At 45.2% G+C, this 25,799-nt stretch overlaps 1 protein-coding gene and 1 pseudogene across 1 annotated transcript in view; one reads left to right on the top strand and one right to left on the bottom strand.

The window, feature by feature from the left end:
- Window positions 1-12,309: 12,309 nt before the first annotated feature.
- On the bottom strand, window positions 12,310-12,674 carry LOC123815237 (annotated as a pseudogene).
- Window positions 12,675-15,026: 2,352 nt separating this feature from the next.
- Window positions 15,027-25,799, top strand: part of CTNNBL1 (catenin beta like 1) — a 153,013-nt gene continuing 142,240 nt past the window's right edge. Inside the window, exon 1 of the mRNA XM_045833652.1 lies at window positions 15,027-15,152. Coding sequence (XP_045689608.1) covers window positions 15,123-15,152 — 30 coding nt within the window. The 5' untranslated portion in view covers window positions 15,027-15,122. The remainder of the gene's footprint in view (window positions 15,153-25,799) is intronic.

Genomic DNA, 25,799 nt, shown 5'->3' with positions numbered 1-25,799 from the left:
CTGAATCCAGCGGAGCCTGAAGCAGCTCTATTCCTGGGCTCTTGCGCTACGTAAGTTACTAAATCCTCTTCCTGCTTAGGCTAGTGTGGACCGGTTTCTGTCTCTTGTGACCAAAAGGTTTCTGATAGACATTCTCCTGATAGACATACCCCCATTAAGGAGCTGGCCCTTCAATGGAATGACTACTTTTCGCCTTCATCAGAGTCCTCAGAGGTCCAGAGGGCAAAACACATTGCAGGGGAGCAGGCTGAGGCTCAGAAAGGTTAAGGGACTTGGTCTAGGTGGCTCATTAGTGGCAGGGATGAGATCTGAACTTGGCCCTGTCTCAAGTGTTCTAGCCACATTTAGCCATTCTTAGTCCCCCAAATGTGCCATACTCTCAGGCCTTTGGGCCTGCAGTGGGTTGAATAGTGTCCCCCCTAAAATATATAAGTGTCCAAGTCCTAACCCCAGGTACCTGCAAATGTGACTTGTTTAAAAACAGGATCTTTGTCAATGTAGTTAAAGATCTGGATTGGAGATCACCCTGGATTTAGTGTGGATCTAAATCCAACGACAGCTGCCCTTCTAAGGGAAAAGCGGAGATGTGAGACAGAGACTCAGAGGGGAAGGCCAGGTAAAAACAGGGAGCAGCGGCAAAGCTTGGAGTGATGCATCTGTGAGCCAAGGAGCACCGAGGCTTGCCTGCCGCCACCGCAAGCTGGGAAAGAGGCGTGAAAGACGCTCTCTCTCAGAGTCCCCGGAGAGCGCCAGCTCTGCGGATCCCCTGACTTTGGACTTCTAGCCTCCAGACTGTGAGAGAATACATCTCTGTTGTTCGGAGTTACCAGCTCAGTTACGACAGCCCTGGGAAACGAATACACGACCTTTCCTACGCCATTCCATTTGCCTGGCCTATGATTCTCCTCCCTCCCCCAAACTTCCACTCCACTCCGCCATTGGAGGCTTATCAGTACACAAAGCTGCAGAGAAGAAAGGGGACCTTGCAAGGAATCGTTCACTCTGCCCCTCTCATGTCATTCCTCCTTGTCCTATAGGTCTCAGCTCAGAGGACACCTCTTCCAGGAAGCCTTCCCTCTGTTCCTACCCCTCTCCGTGCTCCCACTGGTGTGCTGGCACTGTCTGCTCACATGGCCTGTTTCCCACTCCTCTCTCTACTGGGCACTTCTCAAGGGCAAGGGCTGTGCACGGTTGCTCTTTGTGGCCGCAGCTGGGCCTCACTCGGGTTCAGGCACAGTAGGGCTTTTCACTCGTGTTTGCTGAATGGATAAATGAATGGGTGTTTGGTTCCCTCCAGTCCTGTTCCACCTCTGGACCCCCACCCCTTATGGGAAAAACCCTCTCTGAAAGCACGTGTGAAATAGCTCGAGGTCACTAATGACAGGTGGGGGTGGGACGTGCACCCTTGAGTCCAGCCATACCTCACACAGCCCTCCTGCCCGAGATGTGAAGACCCTGTCAGAGGCGTGACAAACAGCTTGGCTGATGGCTTATAATGTCAGGGATGATGGAAACAGGGAGGCGATGGCTAAAAGAATGGGTTGGGGATGCTTGTCATAACTTTATTTGTGGGAGGTGAGCTTCTGTCGGCTGGGTGATGGATGGCGGCGGGGCAGGCGCGGTGCAGACCCTGCCACTGCATCTCCCCCTTCTCTCTAAGCCAAATGACTTTGGGGATGAAAAATGACTTTCTTGGGGAGACCAGGGAGAGGGGAGCTTCAGGGGAAGGGGGCCGTGTGTGGTTGGCACCTTGGAATGACTTTTGCTTCCCTTGCTGAGAGTTGAGTTTTGCCTGGTTCAGCCTGATAGTTTCTTTTCTTCCCCCTCCATTCCTTTGAAGACACATTTTCTGCCTTAATTCTCAAAACTGCCTGAAAAGAAATGTATAGTTTTACAGATGAGGAAGCTGAGGCTTGGGGAGAGGAAGTCACAGACCAGGGATTTGAACCTGGGTCCAATTACTTTAAAGTCTGACCCCTCTCCAGAACAATGTAATAAAGACCACATGAGTAGCATTGTACCAAGTTCTGAGGAAGCACAGTGAAGAGAGCAATTAATCTGATGGGAAAAAATCAGGGAAGACTACCTGGAGGAAATGATATTTTGGTTGATTCAAAGAAGGGTGAATAAAATGTCAACTGGTAGAGAAAAGGCATAGTAGGGATTGGAAAGAGAAAAGAAAGGAGTAGCACACAATTTTGTTTGCTTACCCTGAACCAGTCACTGACCTCTTTCTCCTTTCCAGCAGAACCCCAATTGTTGGTGTTGGGGTGAGGTAATCCATCCTTCTACAAATAGTCATGGGCTTTATCAAGCCATTCGTGAAGTTTCCACTTCCCTTGTGAGTGATTGGTTTGAAAGCAGGAGTGGGAAAAATTCTGACCAATGAGATACAAGGAGGGTTTACCCCAAGAGCTCCTGGAAAAGATTTTCCTGTCCTGAGATGGAATAAGTCCCTCTTTTTTTGCAGGATGTGGTCATGTCTGTACCTGATGCCTAGAGGTGTGCCAGTTATCCTGTGACCAGGCGGATGAAGTGACACACGAAGGATGACACAGTGAGAAGATGGAAGTGACGTCACTGAGCTGCTGAATTAACAACCCTGCAGCCATGAATACCTTGGAACTTAATCTTTGAGTGGATACGTTTTTCTCATTGGTAAGCATCTAAGTTGATGATTTCTTTTTTGCAGCCTGAAGCATTCTGACTGATACAAGAGGCAAAAAGGATGCTAAGGCAAGTGGTTGTGTTCACAGCTCAGGCTTGGGGAAGAGATACAGCTGAGGGACAGAGCCAGGTTCAAGTCCCAGCTCGGATGCTTCCTAGCTGTGTAACCTTGGGCAAGTCATTTGACGTCTGTGAGATTCAGTTCCTGGGGATGAGAATAATACACCCTACTGCTTTGGTGATTAAAATAAAATGGACAGAAAGGGCTGCTTGGCACAGTGCAGGGTGCATAGTAGGTGCTCACTACGTCACACCGGTGGTGGCTGTTGTTGCCATCGTTGCACTTCTGGCCTCTGTGGGAGCCTCGACACTCATTCCACTCTCACCCTAAGACTAGACCCATCTGACCCCCACTCACCGAATCCAGTTCCCACGGCCCTGGTAGTTGTGTAGGCTTCCAGGCCTTGGAATTGCATTCCTGTTCCGGAGGCGGAGAAGGGAAGCACCGGAGCCAGGCCACGGCTCTTGCCACGTCATGACACGCTCTGGCAGGAGTTTGCATGCGTTGGGTTGGGGTTCTGCAGCCACAGGTCAGCCACAGACGGGGCTACTTAGGGGACTTTCCCCTTGGCCAAGGCTGCTTGGACCTTTCACGTCTCAAGTTGTAACGACGATGTTATTCTGCATCTGAAGATCCTTGATAGTTGAGAAAAGCAGGTAACACTAAAGGACACACCAGGAAGAAGGAGCAGCGTGTCCACCCCAGCCTGGGCCTCACGCCCAGGGTAGCCAGCAGGCAGTGGGCAGGGTAGCCAAGCACACTGCTTGGGGCTCTTTGGCTTGGCTTGAGGCTTTGCTCTCCCTCCTTGCTCCGACTCTGTCCCTCTGCCATTGTGGTTTTCATTTCTGAGAGGCATCCCTTGGACTGAATGCTGAAGTCAGTGTTTCATGGTGTCAAGGATGTCCATTTTTGTAGAGGGCCTACTTTCATCCTGCCATACCCACCTCCTCTCACCCTGCCCTCCTCTGAGACCACCTTCTGGGAACCACGCCTCCTTCCTCTATCCTTTTGTTTCCCGAAGGAGTGGTGTGTTTTTACTTGGCTCCACCCCTCTGGCCATAGTTAATTGGGCCAAAGATGGACACCCAACCAAAGCTAAACCAATCGGAAACCTTCTATTAGATTTTTAAACCTAAGGGCAAGGCCCATCTCTTTCCAGGGTACAAATTGTGGGATTTAAATCTGCAGGCTACAGGTAGTCATGCTTCCCACTACGTGGACAGAGTCAGGGTGTCACGTGAGGGAATGAGGAAAGCAGAAGCAAACGGTGGCGAGAGGGAAAAGGAGGACAGCCTGCTGAGGGGTTACCAAGCAGGCTGCACTGTGGACGCCTGAGGCTTGTCCCACTGGGGACCGCTGGGAGCCAGTGAACAAAAACCTGAAGTTGCAAGTATCTAAGCACTTACTCAAGGTGACAGAGTCAACCAGCGTGGTGGAGGCAGGCTGCAGATCCAAGAATGCCTGATCGCATTAAGAGATCTCAGAGTTCTTCCCCTCCAAGGTAACTTCATGGAGCCGGGACTGAGGCCAGGACCCACAGCTCAAGCCTGGGTTTCTGGCGGCTGAATCCTTGCTCTCCAGCACTGGCTCAGCCAACTGTGGCAAAGCCTTTGCTTCTCTCCCTCCCCCCTCCCTCCTCTCTGCTTTCCTGGACAGTATTTCCCTGGGGCTCCTGTTACCAGTTTGCAGAGCAAAGGTATGCACAGGCAGTTCAGGGGTGGCGCGAGTTCAGTGGTTCTGGTATTGTTTCTAATTCAATATTTTGTTCCCGAGCACCAGCCTCCTTTATTGGCGGGGAACGCTGTTATTGGATCCTGCCCTGCAGGAGAAAATGCAGACTTCCCTGGATGGAGGCAGCCAGGTTGTTCTAGAGCCTGATGTGTCAGGCAGGGCGAAAAGACAGCAGGGAGTTTTCGAAAATCTGGTGGTTACAAGCTGTTCTGTGACACGCACAGAAATATTAACATATGTATTCTTGACCTTTCCCCTTGCCCTCCCTTCTAGGCAGGACAAAGCCCAGGAGGCAGCCTTCACATCGCCCTCCTCCTTTTCCTGCCCATCCGCTGTACGGCTGGGTCTCTCTGCTTTTCCCGCTTTCTCCGAACCCAATGTCACTGAGTTCAAGCTCCGGCATCTCCTGTCTCGACAAGTGGTCTTACCCCATCCTCCCCTGCTGCCCAGAAATCCATCATCCTTATGATAGACTATCTCATTTGGGATCTCCTAAAAGCCTGCAAGGAGGACTCAGATGTACAGAGTTTACTGGGGGGTGTTCCCCGGAAACACTGGTGGCGGGGCGGGAAGGTCAGTCAGGGGAGGGAAGGCAGCCAGTCAAGGGGTTATCAAGCTGGCTGCATTGTGGGCACCTGGGGCTCGATCCTACTGGGGAGCTCAGGGAGCCAGCGAACCACCCGATATGGGTCAGAGTTATCTCGCCTGAGGAGTGAGGGCAGCTGGTGTTTATCAGCCAAATCCCGTCAGCTTGAGGGCTGCTCCCAAGTTGGGGGTTTGTTCACTCTCTGGCACCTCTGACCTGCTCCACAGGCAGGCAAAGTCTGTCCCCATGGTCAGAGAGAGTCCTCAGGGAAAGAAACCCAGGTGCCGGCAGTTGGAACTGCCCACTGTGTGCTAAAACGTAAGGGCTGGGCATATGGGTGAGAGGCACTGACAGCACATCTTCTATACAGACACATTTTTTTACTAAAAGCCCCCCGATGGCTTCCCTTCGCTCTGTGGGGTAAAGACCCAAATCGCCTTCTCCATTCTACAAGGCCTCAGTGGGCTGGCCCCAGCCTACCTCCGCTGCCTCGTCTTGCCCCACTCTCCCCCTCGCCGTGGGGCCCCAGCCATCCTGGCCTTCTCTCTGTTCCTCAGATGAGCTTTCTCTCACCACAGGACCTTTGCACATGCCGATCCCGATGCCTGGTCCTTCCCTGTCACCTACATAATTCCTACACATCCTTCAGGTCTCCAGGCAGCCCCATACCGTCTCCCAGGCTGGGTCTTCAGGGCCCTAGGAAGGAAGGCCGCGTGCCAACCACCCACATTCGACTCTTTTATGAGCAAGAAATATACATCCATTTTTGTTGTTTATTACAGCAGTTAGATTATTTTGATTAATACACTATTTCTACTCACGTTTTACAGGTGTTGGAAAAGAGGCACAGAGAGGTGAAGTGACTTGCTCAGGGGTGCTCAGCCGGATGTAGCAGAGCCAGATTCTGACTTCAGAACATACACGACATATAATTGATGTTGCTTTACCCTCAGTAGGTTTTTAATAAATGTTTGTTGAATGAGTGCAGTGAAGACTCTTGGTTCCCTAGCCTTTCTGTTAAGAACCTAGGGCAAAAGTAGTTCAAGAAGAAATCATAGAATGACCAAAAATCAAAATCAAAATGCACGGGTCCCCTCCACTATGTTGTATGTTTCTGGAAGGCATATGCTTTCCTGTACTCAACGCTTAAATCTTTTACAGCCTCTGGCATCATGCTTGGTACATTATAGGTGCTCAAACACAGCGGCTCAATTGAATCCTGCATATAGCACAGACTGGGTGTCCCCCAACTTTTTCAGATGGTGGAAAAATATTTTGAAATTATTGCCTGTCTTACAGAATACCATGAAATAGTGACAAATTAAATTTCAAGTGAGTAAATATATAATTTTTGTGCTAAAAGCAAGTACCGTCTTGCACGAGGCTCTGCCATAAAAGGTGAAAGCTGCACGCTGACTGGGGTGGCTCAGTTGGTTGGAGCGTGATCCCGTAAACCAAAAGGTTGCAGGTTCAATTCCTGGTCAGGATACATGCCCATGTTGTGGGTCTGATCCCTGGTTGGGGCATGTAAGAGAGGCAGCCTATCGATGTTTCTCTCTCACATGATGCCTCTCTCTCTCTCCCCCTCTTTCTAAAATCAGTGAGCATGTCATCAGGTGAGAATACAAAAAGAAAAAGTGAAAGCCGCTGAATGCTTCCCTTCATGAACTGCTCTGCAACCACCAAGCCTCCACAACTGGATTTTGAAACAGCTGGGCCCTGTTCACGAAGTTTCCACAGGAGCACAGTTCGAGCTGGTTGGAGTAGGAAGGGCCAGTTAGTTAGTGGACAAGTGTCTGTCTTCATACTTGCTAGTCAGCGGCTTAAAACCAGCTAGTGGCCTCCTCAGAGCAAGCTGCCAGGACTCTGTGTAAGCATTTTCGTATTAGCTTCGTCCCTATCTCTGTTTTACGCTCTTCTTCATGGTTTTCCTTTTTTTTTACACCTTCTTTTAATTTATGCTACCTTGCTGTGTTTTATGTATCTGATGTAAGCCACCTTAAATCCTTTCTGGAATGAGGTGGTGGTATAAATAAAAACATATAACATAAATATAAATATAAACTGCAACAAGCTCTGTAAAACCTATTCCTAAAACGCCAACCGTGGCTGTTTATCATGGAGAGAAATAGGATGATTAGAGGTGTGTGGGGAGGGGGGGCCGTGTGCATCCAAGGGGACAGAGCGCTGTAATTTTCCAAAGCCAAGATGTGGCATTACAAATAACGTTAATAAATAGCATGGAGATAAAAAAATTAGTTTTGTTTTATTACCTCTATTGATATTTATACAGTTCGTTCAGGATAGAAACCCAGAACATACAAATAAACAAAAGGAAGACAATGAAAGCCACTCAAAGCCCACTGCCCAGGGACCATCACCACTAACGTGCAGTCTCAGAACCTTTGCATCTTCTGCACGCATGATTCAGAGAGGGGGCCCAGCAGACTGAATGGAGCTTAGAGTCTGAGGGACCAGATGGTGGGGCGATGGAGGAGGAGAAGGGGGGAAAAGAAGAGGAGGAAGGAGAGAAGGAGGGAAAGGGAGCACTCTGGGGCTGGGGGTGGGGAGGAAAGAATCTCTGTGTGTGGCCACCTGAGGATAGATGGGGAATTGTCTGGTCTACACAGGGCATGAACACCAGAAAGGAGATTCACTGGGTCCATCTCAGGGTCTTCAACGCCCTCAGATCCGTGGCTGTCTGACCACCCCTGGTCTGACTCAGGGATGGAGGCTGACTCTCACAGCGGACAGAAAGGTGAATGCAGGTACAAGCAGAACTGCTTTGGGGTCCAGATGACGTGTCACTCAGCACTGAGGAGAGATGCCTGTACCCCATAATGCTGCAGGACACAGTCTGGACACTGGAGGTGCAGCTTCTGGAGTGCCTGATTGCAATGTCCCGGACAGGACAGCAGTGGTGGGGGCCAGGCTCCCCTCTAAGTGACTTGGGGGCAGGAAGTGCCCAATTGAAGAGGCCAGAGCACAGGATCCCTAGAGGGGACCAGCCAGGTGTGTGTGTACATGGTCATATGCACACCCAGAAAGAACTCAGTCGTTTGCGAGAGTTGGAGCTTATGCTGGCGCAGGTGGAAGAGGAGTCCGAGAATGTTAATTAATGTTATCGTGAGGTCATTTATATGCTCAAGATGTCCAGCTTGGGGAAAATTTAGGTCTTTTAAATATATTCATATACATGGGCATGCATAGTTTTTTTTCTAGGCAAAAACTTGAGATTTCACCCCAAGTAGAGAATTTTATGAAACTTCTAAAGAGGTTGACATGGATCAGTCTTTCTTCGGCCGTGTTTCTCATAACACCGCTTCCCCGGGGTTACTAAGGCATCACGTGAAAAATGGCTTCTGTGGCCAAATGGCCTTGGACAATATGGGGTCAAACAAAGTTAAACAGGCTTCCCCCTATCGGACTGCTCAGAGCTTTGAATACACTGACGTGCACTGTGACCCTCTGTGAGAAGGTGTCAATTTAGCAGCTGCTCCTGCAGCTGATCTGGGGTGCAGAGCCATTCTCTGTCTTCATTGATATTTTCTGGGAATTGTTGAGGGAGTCTAACGGGTATTAATCAAATGTTCAGTTTATCAATAGGTCTCAGTAGCTGCCAATAATCGGAATGTCACTCTTTGGTATCTAACCTGCTTCAACTTTGTATCAATCTATTGCTGCATAACAAAATACCTAAAAAATAAGAAGTCAAAAATACTAAAACATTTATTTTCTCATTGTTTCTGTGGATTAGGACGCTGGGACCAGCTTAGATGGATGATTCTGGCTCCCCATGTCTCATGAGGTTGCAGCCAAGATATAAGCTGGGCCATGGCTGGTGTGGCTCAGTGGACTGAGTGCTGGTCTGCGAACCAAAGAGTCGCTGATTGAATTCCCAGTCAGGGCACATGCCTGGGTTTCAGGCCAGGTCCCCAGTAGGGAGTGCACTAGAGGCAACTACACATTGGTGTTTCTTTTCCTCTCTCCTTCCATTTCCCCTCTCTAAAAATAAATAAATAAAATCTTTAAAAAAGATGTAAGCTGAGCTTGTAGTCATCTGAAAGCTTGACTGGGATTGGAGGCTCCACTTCCGAGATGGACCGGATGAATCTCGCTTCCCGTCATTCCCGTCCTGCGTAGTCCCCTCCTACAATGAATAGATCTAGTCTGCCCAACCTATAGCATATTGCAGAAATGATGGACAGTGACTTCTGAGTCTAGATCACACAGCATTTTCACGTCTGCTCTGATCTCTCTTGGATCATCTGCTCCAGGGGAATCTAGCCAACATGGTACCAGAACACTCAGGCAGCCAGACAGAGAGATCTGCATGGTGAGGAGTTGCGAGTTCTGGCCAACGGAAAGCATCAGCCTGTGGGCGTCTGAGGGAGCCATCTTGGAAGTGACTGACATCTTCACTACAATCAAGAGAGACCTTGATCCAGAACTATGCTGCTAAGCAGCTTCCAAATTCTTAATCCACAGAAACTATGCAAGCTAATAAATGTTCATTGTTATTTTTAAATCGCCATGTCTTGGGGTAACTTGTTAGACTGCAACAGATAACTAATACACATCCTTAGTGTTAAACAGCTTCAGTTCACTGGCCAAGGGGCCTGTTTAGTTCCCAAGCTAAGAGTGGTCTTGACTGATGTCTTTTCACTGATCCCCAGTTAGTGGTTGCAAAATAGTTGTTTCCAGCCCTTATCATGAAAACATCCCTGGGCAGTCTGACCCATGAAGATCATTGGTATGGGGCATTGATGAAGGGAGCCCCTCAGAATTAGGGGTTTATGTAAATCATTACATTCTTATGAGCCATTGGGAGCCAGTTCTCATGACTTTCCCAGCCCTACACGTTCTATCGCAGAATCCTTTCATTGTGCAAGGGACACAGTTGGTCTCTACCCACATCGTTGCCTCCCTGTTCCTTCCTCCCAAGAGAAAGCCTCAGGGAAAGATGACCCCTCTTCCCCCTTCCTCTTCTTGATGTCGTTGTGCCTGGAACTGCAGCTGCCACCTGTTGCAGGAGAATAACAACACGAGCTCCAGTGTCTCCTTCACCCAGCTTCAGCATTCCCATCCTCACCCATTCCTGCCCCTACCTTGGGTTATTTTGAAGCAAATTCCAATCATCATATTATTTCCTACAAAGACTGCAGTATATATCTTTAAAAGATTAGAACTTAAAAAAAAAGGAATCCAATTCTATCATACCTCAAAACACACACACACACACCCCCCAAAATAATTCCTTTTCATTGCATACCCATAACTCTAGAGTCCTTACTTGGCTCGCAGTGTATTTAAGAACAAAAATTCTCCTCATGTTTCACTGAGACCAGCGCATGCTAGGAGAAATAATTATTCAATAATCTGTGCCTGAACTATAAGTACTGTTTGGAAGTTTAACTGAGCCCACATCCCTACTGTGGAGTGTATAGTCAGACAGGCTCGGATTGGAGTGTTGCCACTTACCAACGCCATGACTGTGGGCAAGTAACTAAGCTCTTCACATTTCAGTTTCCACAACTGTTTAAAAATATTAGATTAGAGAGGATCCAGGGACCTGGATTTTGGAAATGAGAGGCAGAGGAAACAGGGGCTTCTCCTGAACTTCAGACATTGCATTTTGCTCCCCAGAAAACATATCCCCCTTTCCACTGTCCATTCAGAGCTTACATACAGGAGCCACGAGTTTCCCGGCCCTGTCATATGTTTCTAATCAGCCCACGATTGCAGAGTAGGAGCTCCATACTGGTGATGAATATGCTTTATAAGTGTTTTTTGTGGGTGCTTTTTAAAAGGCTGCTCCAATAAATAACTTACTGAGGCATTGAGAGATGGAGGAAGCGACTCTGATTACATCTTGAAGTAGCAAAATCTTAAAGTTTAAGGAACCTAGGCAGCCACAGCTATTTTAAAGCATTCTGAAAGGGATAATTCTTCACCATTACATTTTTTAAAAAGGTTGCATACAGCCTCTCGGGTGGTGTCCTCCTCCCACCTCTCTTCTAGCTGCCACTCTGAAATTAGCATCATTGTCACGTGTTTCTGGACTGCTTGGTGTATAGCATGCAGCTCTTCTTCTTTTTCCCTTGTTAGGTGTTTTTTTTTTTTTTTTGAGGTATAATTGATGCAACACTATATTAGTTTAGGGTATGCAATATAATACTTTTATATTTGTATATAGTGCAAAATGATCACCACAGTAAGTTAACATCCATCGCCACACATAGTTAAAAAATATTTTGTCTTGTGATGAGAACTTTCGAGATGCACTCTCTTAGCTACTCTCAAATATTAAATACGATGTTATTAACTATAGCCACTGTGTTGTATATTCTATCCCCACGATTTGTTTGTACCTTTTTGACCCATTTCGCATACCTCCCACTCCTGTTTCAGTTCTCTACATCCATGAACCTAGTCTGTTCTCTACACCCATGAACCTTCTTTGTTGTTTTTCTTTTTTAGATTCTACACATAAGTGAGATCATCTAGCATTTGTCTTTTTCTGTCTGACTTATTTTACTTAGCATATACAGAGCTCTTCCAAACTTCCACTTCCTTATCTTTAAAGTTAGAAAAGCACTTTGTCAGGATTTAGGGTAGGGGTTTGATAGCATATGGCCAGGAACGAATGAATCAATCAGTGGATCGATTGGATCACTTGTTAACAACTATTAGTGAGTGCCAGTTAAGTGGTAGGTGTTGTGTTAGGTGCTGAGGCTATTGTGGTGAACAACACAGCAATCTCTGGCATTCTGGGGCTTAGAATATGGAAGGAAAAATAGACGTCAAATGAGTAAAAAGCAAATAGACATTGACACACAAATCACAAGTGTTCTGAGGAGAATGGTCAGGAATGCTAATAGAGAATCTTAAGGGCAGACGCCTCTGAGCTGGTGACGTTAAGCTGAGACCTGAAGAATGAGTGCCCCAAGCCTCATCTCTGGGGGCGTTCCCAAGGAATTCATTTTTCTTTTTTTCTAAGAGAGCGAGAGAAACATCAATGTGTGGTTGCCTCTCATGCACCCGGTACTGGAGACCTGGCCTGCAACCCAGGCATGTGCCCTGACTGGGCACTGAACCACTGACCCTTTGGTTCGCTCGCGGGCCAGCACTCAATCCACTGAGCCACACCAGCCAGGGCCCCAAGGAATTTTTTCTTTTAAACACAGGAATTTATTGTTTTCACATCAAGGGTCAAGTCTTTGCAGGCTGTGGGGCGGTGAGTCCTGCAGGCAGGGATGAAGCCTTACTTGCCGGCAATGAGCGGGTTCTGCAGGACCAGGATGACGGAGTCCCTGAGCAGGAACATCTTGGAGATGTAGCAGTCCTTGTTGACAGGCTTGGACTTCTTCTTGCCCTTGCCACTCTTGGGGACCTCGGTCCACATCTCTCCACATTCTCTAGCACCATGTTGCAGTGCCTATCAAAAGCCTTCACCCAGCCCAGCAGCTTCTTGTTGTTGCGACAGCTGATGAGCAACTGGGTGTTGTTCATGACCGACTGTGTGAGCACGGACAGTGGGCCTGAGTTAAACTCCTCCTCCTCCCGCTTCTGCAGCTCCTCTGGGGTCATCTCACTCTTGGGCTTGTTGAGGAGGCTCATGGTGGCAGCAGCTACATTCTGTAACACCCTTGTCTCCTCCACGTTGCCTCTGCCTCCGTAGAGAGCGCATGAAAGGGCCCCAGGGAATTTTTAATGGACCTTCTCATCAAGATAAAATTGGGATATCTTAATATGGTATTCAAGATCCTTTATGATTAGAATTGCCAGATAAAATGGAGGATGCCAAGTTAAATATTAACTTCAGATAAGCAACAAAAAGTTTTTAGTATGTTATTAAATATTATATGGAACATATTTATACCAAATTTTGTTGTTTAATGGAAATTTAGACTTAACCGGATGTCCTATATTTTTATGCACTAAATCTAGCAACCCTATCCATAATCTTCCCCGGCTACCCTTTCCTGCTAACTTCCCACCATTCCATCTCTCCCTGTGACTGGTCTACAAGAGATGGTCCAACTTCCATGTCTTTGCTCAAGCCGTTTCCTCTGCCTGTGTTGCCCGTCTCCCACCATGTTCCCGTGGCAAACATGTCTCATCCTTGAAATCCAGTCCAAATGGTACCTTTTTGCCAGACCATGCTATCCCCATTCCACGGTGCTCACCAACCACGGTTCTCAAAGGGTTTTGCCTTATGATTCTTTTAAGGCCTGGTCTCTAAAAATACACGGACAAGATAAAATGCCTGCAAAAGAAATGGTATAAGGAAGAATCTCATTTTCTCACCTCCCTATCCCCACCAATTCCCACTCCACTCCTCATAATGTTAACATCAAACAATTAGTGAGTGCTCTTTTCTCTAGACTTGTGCTAAGTGCTTTGCACACAGCAGCTCCTGTAAATACCCAGTAATCTTATGAGGCAAATTCAGCCAGTGTCCACTTTGCAGGTGAGGTGATCAGGTACATAGAGGCAGAGTCACTTGTCTCTGTTTCCAGATCTGTAAAACGAGTCTCATGACGGTATTTGTCTCCTTAGCATTTCTCCCCAAGTAGACTGTAGGTTGCAAGAGGGCAGGAACTTTTTTTCTTATGAACTTCTATATGCTCAGAAACCAGAATTGTGTCTGGCATTGAGTAGGCACTCAGTAAATACTTGTGGAATACCTTACAGATGAACAGACTACAATTTAGAGAAAGGAACTTACCCAAGGGTGCACAGGAAGATAGATGTGTTGGAACTTTGAGTAGAATCACTGAAAAACCAACAACCCTGATTTGTAGCATTTGTTAATTTCCATGATGTAAGTACTCCCACTATGGCTAATTTCAAGCAGCCAAGCTGATGTCAATCTGCTTGCAAATTTCTTGAAAATCTAACCATAGGCTCGTGCAAGCCCATCTATACAAGCTGGCTCCAGCACATCAAGAACTAGGACATAATTCTAAAGGACACACAATTCTGAAGGGGACACTCCCACCATTTCTCTATCCTGCTGCCCTGAACAAGGCAAAGTCCATGATTAGAGCTAAGTAGGAGGGGAAAAGGCACTGAAAGAACCCAGTTGAAAGAAGATTGCAAAGGTGATTCTTAAAAAGAACAAAAACAAAAACATAAACCCAATCACAAAACTCTGCTGCTTAAAACCTTCTAATATTGAACCAATATTCTTAGCATATAATCTAGTCTTCTTACCATGACCCTTCAAGAAAGGTAAAAACACAATTGAAATGCAAAAAAAATATGATTTGTGCAGTGTATGGAGAAGGTCCCGTGACTGCTCGAATGAAACTGGTTTGCAAAGTTTCTTGGTACTATTGACATTCTGGCCACATAATTATTTGCTGTGGAGCTTAGGCATTGGAAGATGTTTAGCAGCACCCTGGCCTCTACCCACTAGAAGCCAATAGTGGGGGATAGCTGACATACTCAAAATATCCAAATTAATAAAGGTATTGGAGAAAATGAAAACCGTATTTTTTATTTTGTGAAAAAAACATATGGCATTTTTTGGCCAACCCAATACTTTATTTACACTTATGACACATTTCAATTCATACTAGCCATATTTCAAGTTCTAGTTAGCCACATGTGGTTGATAGGTATAGTACTGGGCAGTGTGGTTGTATGCCTTAGTTTCCTTAATTGTAAAAATTAGGATAAAATTGCATAGGTCACCGGGAGGAACGCGAGAGATGTTGTGAAACACCTAGCATCTCACCCTGCATTTAGGAAGCTCGCAATACAATCTCGGATCCTAGGTCTTTTCACTCAGAGGACCGCCCCCCTACAAGTCCCCGCCCCCTTCTCCGCCCCCTTCAAGCTCCGGGCGGAAACAGAGCTGTCACAAATGCAGCGCGCTTTACGGCAGCGCTGCCTTTTACCGCAGTGTGGCTGGCTCGTGCGTCGCGCACACTTTTATCTCATTGGCTCTGCGTCCCCGCTCACGGTGCTTTTCGGCAGTGTGGCTGGAATCGCTGTCCAGGCGGCCGAGGTTTGGGTTTGAGTGGAGGGAAGGAACCAGAGTTAGCGGTATTGGCAGCTTCTGGAACCATGGATGTGGGCGAACTTCTGAGCTACCAGGTAGGAGGGAGGAGAGAGCTGGGGCACCGTACCCTCTCCCAGGCAGGGGTCGCGGGCCTCAGGATCAGGGTCCCTTGTCTTACCTCCTGTCATCTCAGTCGCAGGCCCAGGTCCCCACACTTCTCGTGCCACCTAAGTCCGAGCCTCTCGTTTCACTTCTTTGCCTCTCGAGAACCTCCTGGGCTCTTTCAGTTTATTCCTTCTCAAGGCTCGAGCTCCTTCTCAACTCCAGCCTGGACGACTTCTCACCCTACCCTTGGGCCTGGTTCCTTTCAACTCTTCTGAAGGCCCCAGGCCATCTTCACAGCCGCCGCGCTCCAGCTTTCTCCTGCCCCACCCACTGAGTTTGTGGTGATGGTGGGAGAGCTCCGGTCTTCCTTGCATCTGAGCCCCGGCTTCTCCATTGACTACCTACGTGGTTTTTTGACAAGTTGTTTTGCCTCTTTGAGCCTCAGGTTTTATATGTTTAAATCGGAGACAGTAATAGTTCTCTAGTAGGGTTGTTTGAAGACTCTATCAACTAATGGAAGTGAAAGCATATTTTAAAGTGTAGAAGGCTGTACCCGTATTAACTGCGGATATCGGGAAATGTTTGGAATTCTAGCGCGGGCTGGACCCCTAGGAATCTTCCGTTTTCCTTGCTCAGAGTACTTGAGGGGGAACGGTGGCCCAGAGGGCAGAAAGGACTTCTCCAAAGTCACTCAACAAGTAAGAGCTACATTAGAGCTGAGGTCTCCTGGCTCCTAGCTCAAAAATGTCCTCCCTCTTTTGACTCCCTGAAGAAGCTCCTTGTCAGAGGCAGGGGAACTGTTCTGTTCAATATTGTAACCACTAGCCACAGGTGGCTATTGAACACTTGAAATGGGACTAGTCTGAATTGAGAAGCACTGTAAGTGTAAAATCACTGGATTTTGAAGACTCAGTATGAAAGAAGTAAAATTTGTATGTCGACTACACAATCATATTAACCATATCAATAACATTGATCATTTTGGTTAAATGATCATTATGGAGAATGGGTGAAATAAAATAACTTAAATTTTACCTCTTTGTGTTTACTTTTTAATGTAGCTACTCGCCTTTTAATTTGGCTACTAAACTTACAGATATAGCTGGCCTCATATTTGTATTGGACCAGCTCTGCAGTATAGAGGACAGGTAATTAAGAGTCATGAGCCTGGCGCCCCATGTTGCTTGGGATCTCTGTTTTGAACCTTGAACAAAGTACTTAACCTGTCTGTGCCTTAGTTTCCTCATCTGTAAAAGGGGGCAATGTTGGTACCTACCACACAGGTCTCTTGTGAAGCTTAGACCAATGCTTGTTAAATAGTGAGCATTCAATAAATGTGAGCAATTATGTTTGTGCCACTGCTTCAGCTACTATGCACAGAACTGACCTTGGAGACAGGACTTGTAGGCAATGGGGAGGGATATAGCCAAGAGATTTCTCCTTTTAAGACAGTAATTGAACATGGAGAAAGGAAATAAAAGAGTTGTTGAATGAGTGATTGTACATATGTTTGGGTTGTAGACTGGCTAGCTATCGATTCATGCTAGAGGAGAGTCATTCATTTGCTCAAGAAATATTTATTGAACTCTTATATCCAAGGCACTATATCCACTCAGTATACAGCACTGAACGAAACAGACAAGGTTCTTGCTTTTGTGGAGCTTGTAGTTTGGTGGGGAAGAAACGAGAGAATAAGTGAGTACACGAGAATTCAAATTGTGCTAAGTGCTTTGAAGAGTATGCAGGTAATACTATAGACTGCACTGTTTAGTGTGATAGCCACTGGGCACGTGTGACTACCCATACTTGGAATATGGAAATGTGGCTAGTTCTAATTGGGATCTACTATATGTGTATGATACACACTGGATTTCCAAGATTTAGTGTGAAAAAAATGAATGTAAAATATGTTACTAATTTTTGTATTGGTTACATGTTGAAATGATAATACCATATGTTGGCTTAAAAATATGTTATTAAAATTATAAAAATCAGCCCTGACTGGCATAGCTCAGTGAGTGCGGGCTGCGAACCAAAGCATTGCAGGTTCGATTCCTACTCAGGGCACATGCCTGGGTTGCAGGCCATGGCCCCCAGCAACCACACATTGATGTTTCTCTCTCTCTCTCTCTATCTCCCTCCCTTCCCTCTCTAAAAATAAGTAAATAAAACCTTTAAAAAATATCAGTTTCACCATTTAAAAAATCATAAAAATCACCTTGTAAACTTTTAATGTCACTATTAGAAAATTTAAAGTTATATATTTTGCTTGTGTGTGGCTTTCAAAAGATTTTTATTGGACAGTGCTGCTGAAGAAAATGACCCCTGGGAGTGGGAGACAGGACCTATTACTTTAGATAACATGGGCTGGGAAGGACTCTCTGAGGAATAGGCATTAAAGGGCCAAAGGCTGAGAAGAAGCTGATTAAGTGGAAAGGGCAGAATGATCGTGGCAGAGGGAAGAGCAAGTGTGTAGGCCGTGAAGTAGGAAGCTGGTGCAGCCTGTGAGAGGACCAGAGAGAGTTTCGGTGGAACGTGGTGAGTGAGCAGGAGCGTGGCGGGTGGTGAAGTTGGAGATGTAGGCCGATGACAGACAGTGTAGGCCTTGCTGTGGGCCAGGACAAGGAGTTTGGGTTTTATTTTGAGAGGTGTTATAGACAGCCTCATTTCACGTACCTGTTTGCAGATAGTGAACCCCATTTTGGGAGTTCACTGAAGGGACTGCCCTGAGGTTATGGACCCAGACAGTATCAGAGTTGGAAGCAGAATCCTGACCTCCACGTTTCCAGCCCTGTTCATTCTCCACATGCACTATTCATGCATTTTTCTTTCTGAAAGATTAATGTCCATACTTCCTGTTCCTAAAAGATAGTACAACCTGGAATCTAGTCCGTAGTCATTCAGATGCACACATCCTTTTGTGGAGGTCATGAGGGACTTCTAAGAGTTAATGGATACAAAAGCTCATTGAAAACAGTAGTGTTTTATAGATATGAAGGATGCATACATACCTATATCATGAGTCTAAATTCTTATAATAATCCTATAAGAGAGGTGCTATTTTTTAAAAGATTTTATTCATTTATTTATTTTAGAGAGAGGGGAATGGAGGGACAGAGGGAGAGAAACATCAATCAGTTGCCTCTCGCATGCCCCCCAACTGGGGACCTGGCTCCCAACCAAGGCTGTGCCCTGACTGGGAATCAAACCTGTGACCTTTTCGTTCGAAGGCTGGCACTCAGTCCACTGAGCCACACCAGCCAGGGTGGAAGGCATGTTTTTCATCCCTGTTGCATAGATGAGGTACAAAAAAAAAAAAGACCTACTTCATTGCTGGAGCTCCTAACCACTGTACTGTACTGTCCGTCTACTTTGCCAGATGCTGAGCTAAAGTGCCTTCAGATAAGTTCTTCTGTTTAATTCTCAACAACATGCCCCTTTGCCTGCCTTTCCTTATAGAAAAGGAAACTCTAAGTTCGAGAGGTCAAGTTACCTAACCAAGGTCAAAGAGCCAGTTAAGGAGCAGAGGTGGAACTGGAACCTACTGAGTACCCAAATCTAGTTTTCCATTTTGTTCTCAGATTTTTAAAAACTTTCAGAACTGAAGTATGTTACACATATAGAAGAATGCATAAATTTTAAGTGCCATTGACTGCAGGTCTCAGTGTTACTACTACAGTTCATTTCTCAGGGACGTGCAGGAACAGAGTTGTCTGATTTGAACATCCCCACCCCCAGAGTTTGATTCAGTAAGTCCCGTGGGACTGTAGAGTTTGCATTTCTAACAAGATCTCAGGTAATGTGAAGCCATTGGTCTAGGGACCGTGTTTTGAGATTCCTTGGTTTAGAATGATCTACATTTCTTTAAAAATTTTCTTCATTTGAGACATTCTCCCTTCTCATGGCCATTAGTTTGCAGTTTTTTTTAGCTTAAGTTATATTTTTCCCCTGCCATCCCAGATATTGTGAACAAATCACTTAATCTTTCTGGGCCTCAGTTTCCTCATATGCCTAATGAAGGGATCAAGTAAGTCTCTCTGAGGTCCCTTCTAGCTTTAAAATTCTGTGATATTAATTTAGTCCAAGAGCTCCAGAGACTTCAAGGGATAAAAAAGCCTGATGTAGTAGAATGAACCAGGGCCGAAAATCTGGAAGATTTGAGTTTTAATCCTTCCTTTGTCATTGCTTATCTGAGTGATTCAGGACAAAAGTCACTTCCCTTCTCTGAACGTCATTTTTTAAAACCACTTAGCAAACCACCTATAAAATGAGGGGATTGGGGCATACAACTTAAATTTCTTCCCTGAAATTCAGAGGCCGAGGTAAGCAAAGAAAGGATGTAATTCAAGAAATGTTTAGTAAAAGTATTTAACATTCTTCGTGCACTCACTAAACTTCATTTTTGAGACAACTTGGAGGGAAGATTGCAATTTTCTGCTGAGATTGGTTCTTCTAGTAATAGAGTCAGGCTGCGAGGGCCTGTTTCTATGTGCCTTACATCCTTGACATACGTTACCTCTTCATTTGAGGAGAGAGGAGAATTACAGTGTGGACAGGAGGCGTCGGAAAAGGTCTTAAAGAGGAAACCAGTTACGTTCCCAATATGGAAATGTACTTTTCTGATGCCTTCAGGCCTAGACATCTCATCATGAAGTGTGCCCAGCCATTCCCTGGCTGAGAAATTTTTACTGCACAGGCGCGTACATGAACTCCAGGACGTTCTCGTTAAAACTAATTCCACAGATGTCTGGAAAAAGTTCTTGCATCCGAAGTTTTGCAATAAGGAATTCATGTTTAGTGCAGCTTGGCTGAGTGGGAATGACTTGCTTTGTGACATGAGAAATGTTCTGTTTGAGGCAGATGGGGTCAGAGACCCTTGGTTTTGGCAATATTGCAGACACCCGCTCATCTCGTCCTCTGTGAAGTGATGTCACAGCATTTCCTTGGATCGCAAGTGCTTAGGAATCTATAATCATGCTCCTCTCCCCTTATTATTTGTCCTTTTTTTGTAACGACAATAAGCTGATAGGACCAGGATTAAAGTATTGAGAAAAGGAAAACTACTAATCAAATATTTTTATATTCCCACAATCCTCGGGTGTCTTGCATGGCTATAGGTATTGTGTATACACTGTTTTGTGTTCTATGTTTTCAATTTAACATCATCAGAAATGCTTCCCGTGTTTCTACATAGTCTTTATGTTACTATTAATGTTTGTATATTTTTGGTCAAGTGATAGGCTGACCATTTTCCCCTAAGTTGTTTCTTTATAATTATTTAGATTCTTTTCAGGTTTTTGTTCTTGGAGATAATATTGCAGTGCATTTCTGTATTCATGTGGCGTTTTCCCTCCCATCTGCCCTTAGTAATTACCACGTGTCATATCCTGTGCTAAGTATTGCATGTACTTAAATTGTGAAGACATTATCTGGACCTTAAAGTATTCACAATTTAAGGAGCAAGACAGACAATTTAACAACTAGCTATGAATAAAGCACAATGGAGGGAATGATTGGATGTGCCTGGAGAGGAGGTGTATAGAGGGGGATGGATTTGGTTTGGTGTGGTCATTGAAGAAAAGGGAGATGATATTGGCATCTCAGTCTTGAATGAATAGGAATTCTGTGGACAGTGAAGGAGGCCGAGGAGAATCATTCTGGACTTGGATGAGTGAAAGCAAAAGCCGGGGAGTGAAATGTTCAGAGCACTGAATAAATGGGGGGACTGGCGGGAGACGCTGGAGTCACCCTGGCTGGAGTTACGTTAAGTAACACAAAACGCTTGTGTGGAATTGATCTTCTATCAGTGTACAGTGCTGAGAGCGGTATGTGTGCTGGTTTTGCTGCAACCTTGATACCATGGGTTGTCATAACTTAATTTCCCCATTAATCTCATTCAAGTTTGCTTTAATGAACATTTTTTCTTGTGTTCATCATTTGTATTTCTTATTATCTGCCTCTTTCTCTTAAAGTAATGTGGTCTGTAATTGGGCTCTCCTGTTGTGCTTTTGTTGGTGGTGTGCACAGGAGAAACATTGGAGTTCGGAACACTTTGTGCCCGGAGGTATTTTTCCTTCTTCGATGGCTCTATCTGACTCACAGCTCTGCGGGTATTGTCTTAATCATGAGGTCATTTTGTGGCATCATGAAGTAGGCTCTTTTTGCACGACAGTTCGGACTAGTGCTTTTTTGAAGTTATTTTTTGTTAGCAGTAAGACTATCTGTAACAGATAAAAAGCTATCCGCATGTGCTATTCCCATTTCAGGGTGTTTTCTGTTTGATCTCCTAAGTGATTTTTTTTTCTTAAGTTCATTTCCTCCCTTTGCAACATTCTCATCCTCTCTCCTTCCCTTAGTGCATTCTTTTCAAACTCATGAAACACATATGTTCAGTCTCCTTGCCCACTAGACAGTGAACTTAGAGGCAGGGACCAGCACCCAGCAGTGTCTTCCCCATAATTGATGTGTGACAGATGTTTAATGATTGAGTGAATGAACCACTGCATGCCTTCAAATGCCCTCTGGTTATTTCCCCCTTTTGGAAAGCTTTTGTTCTGATATCTTATGTGCCTGCTGACTTGTATCTCTGCTTTTGTGTTAGGGATCAAAAACGTTGGATTCAAATCTTTTACTTCAGTTTCTGAATTGTCCTCCTCTTCCTTATTATGTCTTATCACTTTTGCTATAAAACCTACATTTAAAAATTTTTTTTATTTTGAACTAATTTTAAACTTATAGATAATTTGCAAAAATAGTTAAGAGTTTTAATATACTCCTCACTCAGCATCCTCTAACTTAATATATTTTATAACCAGAGTACAACGATCAGGAAGTTAACATTTATATACTAATAACTAAACCACAGATTTACTTCAGATATCACCAGTTTTTCCACTAATGTCCTTTTTCTGTTTCAGGATCTTACCAGGATATTGTATTTAATTGTCATTTTCTTTTGTCTTTTATGAACTTGACCTTTTTTTTTTGAGTGGTCAGTTATTTTGTGGAATGTCTAACTCTAAGACCTACATTCTTGAAGGTTGTCAATGCCCTCTGTAAGGTCAAGGGTTTTCTTGACTCATCCATCCTTCTGTCTTCTGTCCTTCTGCACCTTTACGTGGACAACTCTTAGTTCACTCGCCCTGACTGGGCTTTCATGTGTCTACTGATCGTTCTGGCCGGATGTTCCGATATCACGTAATTCCCTGCATTTCTCCGCCTGTCCTGCCACCTCACCCTGATTTTGCATTTTAGTCAGTGGTGCCACTGTTCAGTAAGACTTGAAAGAAGGCTTGGAGCTCTCTCTCAGATGAAGTGGCTCAAAGACTGAAAGGCAAGGTTCTTTTCTGTGGCCATACAAGCTCATAAGCAGAGGAGTAGTTCTTTTCTCAGGAATCAAGGTATTAAGAGCTGAAAGTGATTAAGTTGCACCTCTTTTTAAAAAAAAAGATTTTATTTATTTATTTTTAGAGAGAGGGGAAGGGAGAGAGGAAGAGGGGGAGAAATATTCATTGGTTGCCTCTCACATTGGTTGCCTCTCACATTGGTTGCCCCCCAACTGGGGACCTGGCCAGTAACCCACCCAGGCACGTTCCCTGACTGGGAATCAAACCGGTGACCTTTCAGTTTGCAGGCTGGCACTCAACCAACTGAGCTGCACCAGCCAGGGCTAGGTCACACTTCTTGCTCTCATGGAACTTACAGACAAGTGGGGGCATCCCACAGATTTGAAAACATTAACTCAGTGCACAGTGCCGATGCCGTGTACAGAGGCCTGAACAGGATGCGGTGACACAGAGGCAGGAGCAGTTCTGCCATCGGGAAGTTGGGAAGGCTTTGCAGAAAAGGTTTTCTTCATCAGGAATCATCTGTCTGTTCCTTCCTTTCTGTTTCAAGCACCATCATCTTCCTTTAGACTCATGGGACTTGGTCAAATAAGTAGCTTTCTAGTCGTTCTTTTTACTTTTCTTATTATATTGGCATAGTGGATGTGTTTTTGTCTTCTCCATAGGCCAACAGAACACTCTTCTCTGATCATAGACCTCAGTCCTATCTGTTTCAGCTTTCTTGGAGATAGGTCTTATCGAATGCCGACTTTTGGAAGTGAGCTTGAGGCAGACAGCCTTACCTTCCTGCATTCTCTCACTAGGTGGTCATTGTTTAAATTGGGGGGGTTGAATTTAGAAGGCTTGTCCCACCAAAGAACTTTTCATATGTAAAAAATGACTACACTGGAGAATGTGGATGGTGAAAATAATTTCTCCAGTGTTGTTGCAGAAAATAATTCAAAGCACACGGCGTTCTGAGTGTGCCCACGTTCTTGAATCCCCCCTCTGTTGGCTGCCTTGGTTCAGTTAATTAGCCCCTTTAAGCCGCAGGTCTTCCTCTTTAAAATGGAGATTATATAGTAGTGTTTATCTCGCCTCGTCATCTTTTTAAGATATAGAATTAAATGAGCCAGTGTGGGTAGTGCTCAGTAATATAGTGCCTGACACACAGTAAGTGCCCAGCAAATGTTAGCTGTTGATTTTTATTATTGATATAATTACAAACACGCATATGCTTTGTTATTACATGCATATGCTATAACAAAAAAAATGTTTTCCTTGAATTCTACAAAGCTGCCTTAGTATTCCCAAGGTCATTGGTCCCTTGAAGATTAAGGTTTGGAATGCTATAAAAGGAAATGAGAACCGTTTGTCACCCGCACGTGCCACAGTATAGAACTGTTCACAATAGATTAAAACACACTCTATTCCACCACAGTTAGCAGTCAGTGATATCAAGATTTATGTCATCAACACAGTAATTCTTTTCTCCAGGTCTCTTTAATATCACTTAGATATCTCAGTTTTTCTCGTTTCTGGTGCCAGGAATCTCATTTACCAATGACTCTTTCTTTTTCTTTACCCACTGAGGTTCTTGAAGGAAGTGGTTGGTTTTGGTCTGAGCCTTGAATAGCTGTAGAGAAAGGATTTCGGAGAAAGTATAGCAGGAATTCTCTTACCTCGTTCAGGGCCAGCCATTTGATTCTAGTGCTTCAGCTGAACAGGTCAAACCCGTTTTCTTTTCCAGGGGATTCCAGGAGTGACTGATCTGAAAGTGTCAATAATTATGTAACCTGAACACACTCAAGTTTCTCTTATCATTAGTATGAGAAGCTGTTAGCTAGTCCCGTAGAAGCATTAATGTTCGAAGAGGCAAAAGATAACATGATGAACTGTAACTACAATTCTTTTTTTTTCCTCTAAAACTGCAAAGAAAATAGCATTCCAACATGATACACCAACAGAGAACAGATGCACTGTTAATGTTTAAGTCTGTTGAACTCAGTTGCTCTTAACTAGAGTGGGGGGGAGTCAAGTAAAAAATGCAGTTAATCCTCAATTTTATGTGTTAACAGAATGAGCACATGAATAATGCCAAACAAACTGTTCAAGAATCATCCATACCCACCATTGGAATAGGGTCAACCCCATGCAGAGAAGCATCTGATACTCTGTGCTTGGTTGCAAATCTGTCTAGGTTCAGTCACTGACTTTGGGCATTCCCGGGTGGTTGAAGGGAAGTCTAAAGAGCCAAAGCAGATAATCTGCTTATAGGCAACTGAGGTTCTGAAAGGAGTTACCAGATGAAAATGTACTGCAGCAGTCTCACTAGGTTTTTCGCTGAACTCAGGATGAAGATAATCTAGTTTCTGTTTATCAACCCACAGTGGAGCTGATAGGTCGACACTGGACAGTCACAGTTCCTTGTGTTTATGGCTCGGATATCTAGGGAGGCAAGACAGACAATAAACAAGGAAAACAAGTACAAGTACAAGCAGACAAATAGTAGGTAAACAAAAACAAGGTAATTCAAATAGGGATATGAAAGGGGGACAAAGGGCTGACGTAGTAGAGGTTTAGGGGAACATCAGAATGTTCTAGAAGGCCTCTCTGAGGAGATCACATCTGAGCTGAGGACTGAATGAGAAAGATCCAGCCACATGAAGTGTTGTGGGAATAGCGATGCAGAGATGTAGACCAAGGGCAAAACTGACATGAAAGCCCTAGGGTGGGGATAAGCTTGTCACATTTGAGTCAGTGTGACCGGAGCGTGGTGAGTGAGGAGGGGGCAGTTGAGATAAGGACAGAAGGTCAGCTGTGGGGAGGAGGGGAAACCCTACAATTTTTGGATTTTATTGTCAGTACAATAGGGAGCCGTGAGGGGTTTTAGGCTGTGGAGCGCGACACAATCTGGTTTCTGTCTTAAGAGATCACTGCATCTCTGGAATGGAGAAGAGATTGCAGGGGCACACCCTGGCCAGCTTAGCTGTTCAAAGCAGGGTGGAATTCACCTTTGTGCTGCCGAGGGCTGCAGCTGACGCTCATGCTCTCCCTGCGATAATTGCTTTCCTGCCTAGGTTGTTTGCAGAATCTCCTAGTTCTAAACATTTAATCTGTGCTCTGGCTTAATCAAGGAGCAACACTGAGTGCCAGGCTTGGCACAGGAAATGTGGGCACAGTGCCTTTTGTCGAGCACCCTGGCCTGGGGGGAAGGAAGAGAGCAGCCCTTGGTGGACCCGAGGACAGTGCAGCTGACCCTCCGCACCTGGTGATTTGTTGTTGGAATCCATAAACTTTATGTGCTTCTGC

The sequence above is a fragment of the Phyllostomus hastatus genome, unplaced genomic scaffold (genome assembly GCF_019186645.2).
Source record: "Phyllostomus hastatus isolate PE091 unplaced genomic scaffold, TTU_PhHast_1.1 phas_contig_17, whole genome shotgun sequence".
In the NCBI taxonomy this organism is placed as follows: domain Eukaryota; kingdom Metazoa; phylum Chordata; class Mammalia; order Chiroptera; family Phyllostomidae; genus Phyllostomus; species Phyllostomus hastatus.
This window is presented reverse-complemented; position numbering and strand designations above follow the sequence as displayed.